Consider the following 8,931-nt stretch of genomic DNA (forward strand, 5'->3'; position numbering starts at 1 on the left):
AGCAAGCTATTGGAACTCAAATAAAAAATAAAAAAATAAAAAGCTTCTGCAAAGAAAAGGAAACAATCAACAAAACTAAAAGGCAACCTATGGAATGGGAAAAGATATTTACAAATGATATATCTGATAAAGGATTAGTATCCAAAATATATAAAGAACTTATAAAACTCAACACCAAAAAACCCCCAAATAATCCAATTAATCATACTATATAAATCCATTCCCCAACTGATAGACATCATATAGATGTATATTTTTTCTTATCTTGAGATTTATTAAGGTATTTGCAGCCTAATGACTTTCAAGTGCTGTTAAATGTTGGCTGGATACTGGAGGGAAAAATGTATTTTATGTATGGTATAAATCAGACTTAGAAATTTATATAGTAATTTGAAATTATTTGTTCTATTATTCCAGTGCTATGTCTATTTATTTCTTTTTCTTAATCTTAATTAAATTAGGTAAATATCTTAATGTCTGCCACCAAAATTGTGTTCTCATGTGTTCTTCCTTTAGTATCCCCCCAAAATACCTTCTGATTTTTAAAAACTTACAAATACACTGCATTCTATAAAAGCTATCAGAAAATTTAAAATTTTATTTTAAAAATGAAAGGAATAGGTATTCATAATTTCAGCACTAAGTAATATCCACAATTAATATATCAGTGCATAGTGTTCCAGATTTCTATTTGCACATACACTTAAAGAGAATTTACCTATACAAACTGTTTAAAAATAGTTTTAAAATAAAATATATATTTATTGTATCTTTTGGTACTGAAACATACATCCTTGTATTATTTTTAACTATACAGAAATATACAAAGCTGAAAGTGAAAATACTGTGATTTCCCCATAACTACTATTTATTTCAGGCACACCTTTAAAGATACTTTATATCGGATGAATTAACCACTCTTTTTTTACACACAGTACATAGTATTTTACTGTATGATAATATATTTCACCAATGTTGTGTAAACACACTATCTTTAAAAATAATTTTAAGATGCTGCAGTGCATATACATTTTATACATAAGTATTTTTGCATCCTTATCTAATTATTTTCATGGGGGGGTGTCTAAAGAAAGCATTTCTAAATAAAGGTGGACATATTTAGAATGATATGTATTTTCAAATTGCCTTCCTATTATAATAATTTACACTTCGACTGACATGAGAGTGCATTTTCTCAGCTCTCTGATGATGATAAGGTTTATCATTATTTTTCATTTTTACAATATGATAAGGCAGAAGTACAATCTCATTATTTTAATAGAATTTCTTTGATTACTAGTGAGCTTAAGCATCCATTTTGCATGCTCTGGCCCAGTCTGCTCCCCTTCCCCCACTGGAGCTGTTAATCTTTTCCTTTTTGCTTAGTCAGAGTTCTTTTTCATTTTTCATCTTTTACATGGGGTAAGTTTGATTCAGGCTTTCATCCTTTCTTGCCTAAGCGACTGCATATATTTTTATATTTAATATAGTCTCCATTGGTCTTTTAATGTCCTTCTCAGAAGCTGGCTCTTTTTCTCTCTCCCTCCCTCCTTCCCTCTCTTTTCTCTTGTCTTCTCTTTTCTCTTTGTTTCTTTCTCTATCTCTCTCTCTCTCTTTTTTTCCAGTACAGAAGTTTTTAATTTTGAACGAGGCGAATCTATCATTCTGGGCCTGGCGCCGCGTCAGCAGAGGGGGCGGGGAGGCGAGCGCGGAACTGGGGGAGGGGACAGGGCGGGGAGGAGCGGGCATAGCCGTTGCAGGAGTTGCTGGGAGTGCGCGCGGTGCCATCACTCGGCGGCGGAGGAGGCCCAGAGACCTGAACGCAGACGCTTCTCCCGCGGCCTACAGAGCCTTCTCCCCACCGGAGGACCAGGAAACCGCAGTCTTCATCACAGAGGTACCGTGCTCTGCGCTCCCCGCCTGGCCCGGCCCAGCCTGCTGTGGCGGCGCCTCCTTCCTTCCTTCTTCCCTCGCTCTCTCTCTCGCCCGCCCGCGCCTTCCCTGTCTGCCTGCGTCACCGCGGCCGCCATGGCTGAGAACGGCGAGAGTAGCGGCCCCCCGCGCCCCTCCCGCGGCCCTGCTGCGGCCCAGGGCCCTGCCTCTGCCCCGGCCGAGCCCAAAATCATCAAAGTCACTGTGAAGACCCCCAAAGAGAAAGAGGAGTTCGCGGTGCCTGAGAATAGCTCAGTCCAGCAGTTTAAGGAAGCGATTTCGAAACGCTTCAAATCCCAAACCGATCAGCTAGTGTTGATTTTTGCCGGAAAAATCTTAAAAGATCAAGATACCTTGATCCAGCATGGCATCCATGATGGACTGACTGTTCATCTTGTAATTAAAAGCCAGAACCGACCTCAGGGCCAGTCCACACAGCCTAGTAATGCCGCGGGAACTAACACTACCTCCGCGTCGACTCCCAGGAGTAACTCCACATCTATTTCCACAAATAGCAACCCGTTTGGGCTGGGGAGCTTGGGAGGACTTGCAGGCCTTAGCAGCCTGGGCTTGAGCTCGACCAACTTCTCTGAGCTCCAGAACCAGATGCAGCAGCAGCTCCTGTCCAGCCCTGAGATGATGATCCAAATCATGGAAAATCCCTTTGTTCAGAGCATGCTTTCAAACCCCGATCTAATGAGGCAGCTCATTATGGCCAATCCACAGATGCAGCAGTTGATTCAGAGAAACCCAGAAATCAGTCACCTGCTCAACAACCCAGATATAATGAGGCAGACCCTCGAAATTGCCAGGAATCCAGCCATGATGCAAGAGATGATGAGAAATCAAGACCTGGCTCTCAGCAATCTTGAAAGCATCCCAGGTGGCTACAATGCTCTACGACGAATGTACACTGACATTCAAGAACCTATGCTGAATGCTGCACAAGAGCAGTTTGGAGGTAATCCATTTGCTTCAGTGGGGAGCAGTTCCACCTCCGGGGAAGGTACACAGCCTTCCCGCACAGAAAATCGAGATCCACTACCCAATCCATGGGCACCACCACCGGCTACCCAGAGTTCTGCAACCACCAGCACAACCACGAGCAGTGGCAGTGGGTCTGGCAGTAGCTCCAGCAGTGCTACCGGGAGCACCGTGGCTGCAGCCAACTATGTCGCCAGCATCTTCAGTACCCCAGGAATGCAGAGCTTGCTGCAACAGATAACTGAAAACCCACAACTGATCCAGAATATGCTATCTGCACCCTACATGAGAAGCATGATGCAGTCACTGAGCCAGAATCCAGATTTGGCTGCACAGATGATGCTGAATAGCCCGGTGTTTACTGCAAATCCTCAGTTGCAGGAGCAGATGCGTCCGCAGCTCCCAGCTTTCCTGCAGCAGATGCAGAATCCAGACACACTGTCAGCCATGTCAAACCCAAGAGCAATGCAGGCTTTAATGCAGATCCAGCAGGGGCTACAGACATTAGCCACTGAAGCTCCTGGCCTCATTCCAAGCTTCACTCCAGGTGTGGGGGTAGGGGTGCTGGGAACTGCTATAGGCCCTGTAGGCCCAGTCACACCCATAGGCCCCATAGGCCCCATAGTCCCATTTACTCCCATAGGCCCCATTGGGCCCATAGGACCCACTGGCCCTGCGGGCCCTGGCTCCACTGGCTCTGGTGGTCCCCCTGGGCCCACTGTTTCTAGTTCTACACCCAGTGAAACCACTAGCCCAACATCAGAATCTGGACCCAACCAGCAGTTCATTCAGCAAATGGTGCAGGCTCTGGCTGGGGCAAGTCCTCCACAGCTGCCGAATCCAGAAGTCAGATTTCAGCAACAACTGGAACAGCTCAACGCAATGGGGTTCTTAAACCGTGAGGCAAACTTGCAGGCTCTAATAGCAACAGGAGGCGACATCAATGCTGCCATTGAGAGGCTGCTGGGCTCCCAGCCATCGTAATTACATTTCTGTACCTTGAAAAAATGTATCTTATTTTTGATAATGGCTCTTAAATCTTTAAACACACAAAAATCGTGCTTTACTTTCATTTTGATTCTTTTAAATCTGTCTAGTTATAAGTCTAATATGCATTTTAAGGTGGAGTCCATCCCTCTGTCCCTCCCTCCTGTATCTACCCATCCTTCCTCCCTCCCTTCTTCCCCTCCCCTCCCTTCCCTCCTTCCTTCCTTCCTTCCTTCCTTCCTTCCTTCCTTCCTTCCTTCCTTCCTTCCTTCCTTCCTTCCTTCCTTCCTTCCCTGTTTTGAATGGTGGTAATCGTAATCAATGCTGTTTCACTCAAAGGTGTTGCATGCAAACACTTCTCTTTATTCTGCATTTATTGTGATTTTTGGAAACCGGTATCAACCTTCACAGTTGGGTGAATAAGTTTTGTCCTACAGATGTCCAATTTATTTGCATTTTAAACATTAGCCTATGATAGTAATTTAATGTAGAATGAAAATATTAAAAACAAGCAAATTATTTGAAGCTCTAATTTGTGGTACAATATTGCTTATTGTGACTTTGGCATGTATTTTTGCTAGCAAAATGCTGTAAGATTTATACCATTATTTGCTCTTTTTTGCTATGTTTGTACACAGTACAGTAAGCACAATTGGAACTGTACATCTAGAATTATTACAACAGAATCTAAGCAGAATATGTGTAACCAAAATTAGAAAGAATATAAGAAATCTTTCTGGAGCTAGGTATGTCTCACAGTTTTGTAGAATCTTACAGCATCTTTGATAAACTCAGTGAAAATGTTGGCTAGGCAAGTTCAGTTAAAATATAGTAGAAATGTTTATCCTGGTATTTCTAAGTATACATTTAATTGTACAGAAAACTTACAGTGTGACATTGTGTCAACATTTTCAAATTAACTGTATATGACCTTAATTTTTGTGCAGCCTGAAGGATCAGTGTAGTAATGCCAGGAAAGTGCTTTTTACCTAAGACTTCCTTCTCAGCTTTTCCCATAAAGAGACCCTAATAAGCATTTTGATCTGTAATTGGAAATGTAACTTTCACTGAAAAGTGTCATGTGATGTTTGCATTACTTTTACTTGCTATGTATAAAGGAAACTGTATCTTTTGACTCTCAGTTATTTCTCTTGTGCACAGGGAAAAATGCATTAAAAATGACTAAAAAAATAAAAAAAATTAAAAATGGATACATCTTTTTTTTTTTTTTGCCTTCTGGCTCTAGGATCATGTTTTTAGCAGGATTGCCCCACCCCAAGAGTATATAAATCTTATCCTGTATTTCTCTAATTTTTATGGTTTTGTTAAAAGAATTCCTTTGCCCTATCTGGAACTTTTCTGATGTATGGGTTTAGGTATTCAAACTTTTTTTTTCCCCCAAAGGGTTAGTCAGTTGTTAGCCAATATTTGTCTCGTTGCCCACCCCCCTTTTGATATGTCATATATATACTTGTGTATGTATATATTTACATATATGTGTATGTACATATATAAGTGTGTGTATACAGACACAAACACACTTCTGTGTTTAAATGCTCTTTAGTACCATTGAGTACTGTAGTCCCAGTCCACCAGCCTATAGTTACTAAGTTAGGAATATGACTTCATACCTGTTTGGGTAAGTCTCCTATTGATTTTTTTATTTTTTTTTTCACAGTTTTCTGATGATTCTGACATGTTTATTTTACCAGAATAACTCTACAGTTAATAGCCCCCCAAAATAAAATTTGATTGGTATTGTCTTAAATTCATGGTAAGAACTATAGAATTGAAATGTTTTCCAAGAAACGTGATATGTTGCCTCATTTTTAAAAAGTGTTTTATGTCCTTCAAGAAAGTTTTATGTATTTAAGTTCTATATAATTTATGATCAGTATATTCCTAGGACAGACATATAGGAAACAATACTGTGATTGAGAGTTCTTATTCAATGTGTTACCTATATGGTCATTTTTGCTATATAGGGGAAGAATATATTTTCATAAATTAAGTTTAAATTAGCAGTTTACTGAAATTTATTAATTTTGGAGCTATTCAGTTGATCCTTTGATAACGTTATTCCTGGTAAGCAATCATATCAATTATAATAATATGTTCTCCCTTTCAAAATTTATAATAGTTTCTGACTGCATGGTTTAATAAACACTTTCAGAACAGTGCTAAATAATAAAAGGAGCAGTGGCATTCTCCACTTCTCATTTTAACCATAGTTAAACATTTAACTGTGATTGCTGCAGCAATTCTAAATTGCATTTTTTTAAAAAAGCATTCCTGTAGGAATGGTCAAATAAGTTTGCAAAATGCTGTATACTATAGCCCCTCTTAGAGAGTCATTCTGCAGTAAATATTGACTAGTATTTTTTTTTTTAAAGATTTTTTTTTTTATTTATTTGACAGAGAGAGACACAGCGAGAGAGGGAACACAAGCAGGGGGAGTAGGAGAGGGAGAAGCAGGCTTCTCGCCGAGCAGGGAGCCCAATGTGGGGCTCGATCCCAGGACCCTGGGATCATGACCTGAGCCGAAGGCAGACGCTTAACGACTGAGCCACACAGGCGCCCCTTGACTAGTATTTTTTTAAAGGAGTATGTTCTTCAGTTTAAAAGAGTAAACCTATTTAACTTCGTCTAATTCAACATTTCCCAAAGAAATACCTTTTTTTCTTTTAAACACACCTAATAATATTTGGCCTATCAGTGTTCCTCAGAACACCAAATTAGGAAATGGTGATTTATTATTTCAGTGCTATATGATGGGTGTTTGAGATAATCACAAAGACAAAGTCTGCCATAATAAATTTAATAATTTTAATGACATGGATGATTTTATAGGGAAATAAATACCAGAACAAGACACTGGCATAGAAAATAGCAATAAATCAATAGCCATAGGAAAAAGATGTTGTCTGAGGCCTGGCTCAGACAGTTTGGCAGGTGAATTTCTTTCAAACAGTTGAGGAACGGAATTCTTTAATTACCCTTGCCAAATGTTTATCGATTTTTTACATTTCATCTTAACCAAAAAGCCGAGAAACGATATATATATTTTTTAATACACTTTGTTTTCTCCCTGAAAAGATCCAGGTCTTTAAACTATTTTTTTCTTTCTAGTTCAATAATTTTTGTTTATAACATTTACTCTTTTTTAATTTTAATTGTTCTTTATCTCTTACATGTTGTAATACTATTTTACAAGTTCTTTTTATGGGTTCTGTTTTTGTTTTGGGTTTTCTTCATCTACTATTAATTTACAGTTTATCTATTTATTCAGTATTGAATCAAGAAAGGTATATCCTGGCTTGCTGTCTCTTTCCCTCCAATAAAAGTGGGGCAATTCTTACATGATTTTACTGTTTACTTGGTTGTCGCTCCTTCCCTAAGTTTATACTGGACGGCTAGATGGTATAAGTGTACATTGCTGGCTCTGTGATCCAGAAGGTTGAGGTAATGGGATGGGAAGTAGGGCCAGGGGCAATTCTAGCAGAAGTTCACCTCAAGACTGCTTTCTACATTTGCTCCTTTGTCCTCTACTTCAGATACATTGTATCATATATATTCTTACCACTTGTGTGGGGGCAGGGGAATGGATGCACAGCATTGAAACAAGCTTTGCTGGTTCATTAAAGAGGACTCTTGATTCAGGTCCAGCCCACTATGTTTTTTGAGAAACCATTATCAGAGATTGAGCTTGCCCTTTGAGGGGCTATCCTGCTCCAAATCTATGGTGTCAAAATAGCAACAAATGGAGTAATTCCTGTCAGGGCCTAGCCTAGGATTTGGGGTTAGGGTATCAGGAGAGCCATTTGGCCTGTGTCTCATGTTCACAAAGGGACTTAAATTTAGAATTTTTACATTATCCTCAAATGAAGTGATTACTCTAGCCACAGAGCCAGACTGACAGTGATGGAAAATGTTCATCATACAGCTTAATTTACTAAATGTAAAAATTTTAAACTATGCAGCAATTTTGATATTCCTAATTTGGTGTTATTTTATTTTAAAAAGATACTAGGGGACTTAGATAAAAGGAAAGTTACTCAGACTTCCCTCAGTTTACTAGAGGCTTTCATCCCAGTCTTTTTCACTGCCTGCCTTTGCCCCTGCCTCCAAGTTGTTGCTCTTTTAAACTACATGATATTAGTGGGTTTCTGTCAGGATTTTCTTGATTTGTTAGTATATTATAGAACTTCTATAGGTTGGTGATATTCTTTAATTTTTCCCCATCAGCATCATGTCTTAGAGAAATTCCTTGAGAGTTCTGCTGCCTTCATTATACAGGTTTTGCTCAGTGTTTGTTTCTTTGGAGTCATTTTTGTTGATTTGTGTGGGAGGAAGGGCAAGATTTTGGGACCTATTCTAATGCTACCATCTTCCCAGAAGTCTGTTAGGAGACTTAGGGGAAAAGCAATTATCTAAAAATAGAAAAGTACGATTTGGCAGACATTAGATAAGCAGCTTCATCAAGATGGTATACACACTTACCTAGGCTTTAGACACTTTGGTGATAGATAAAAACCTTGGCAAAAGCTACTCTAAACCAACAAACTCAAAAGTGGGTAAGCTACCCTCAAAGAGTTGTTTGTCCCAACATACATGGGCAACATTCATCAAATGGATGTGTATTAAGGCATATAGCTCTAGCTGTATTGAGGTATCTGAGCACAGATTTGGGCTTCCTACAAGTAATTTTCAAAATCCAACTTCATAACTGTGTAGATTAGCACATGTAAGATAATTTCAGAAAAGATTCTATAATTCATTATTAAAAGAATAGTTGATGAATGTGGAAAAAAAAAAGAAAAAAAATGATTAGTTGGCCTTGGTATGCATTTCACAAGATTTATCTTACCAGGCTAAATTTCTCAGACTGGGATAGCAATAATAGCTAATGTATTCATGGTAATGTTCAATTTTCATAACCCTATAAGGTAGTAGTATTATTTAATCTTCCCCAGTTTACAGATAAGGAAAAAAGCTAAAAGTTTAAGTAATTTTACAGGGTCATATAAA

General features: G+C 39.0%; 1 protein-coding gene across 1 annotated transcript; it reads left to right on the forward strand.

The window, feature by feature from the left end:
- Window positions 1-1,736: 1,736 nt before the first annotated feature.
- UBQLN2 (ubiquilin 2) lies at window positions 1,737-5,114 on the forward strand. The gene has a single exon (XM_045870624.3). The coding sequence runs from the start codon at window positions 2,029-2,031 to the stop codon at window positions 3,898-3,900; it is 1,872 nt and encodes a 623-aa protein (XP_045726580.1). The 5' UTR covers window positions 1,737-2,028; the 3' UTR covers window positions 3,901-5,114.
- The last annotated feature ends 3,817 nt before the right edge of the window (window positions 5,115-8,931 follow it).

The sequence above is a fragment of the Mirounga angustirostris genome, unplaced genomic scaffold (genome assembly GCF_029215605.1).
Source record: "Mirounga angustirostris isolate CCGP_5_RB_7025 unplaced genomic scaffold, mMirAng1.0.hap1 SCAF_11, whole genome shotgun sequence".
Classification (NCBI taxonomy): Eukaryota; Metazoa; Chordata; class Mammalia; order Carnivora; family Phocidae; genus Mirounga; species Mirounga angustirostris.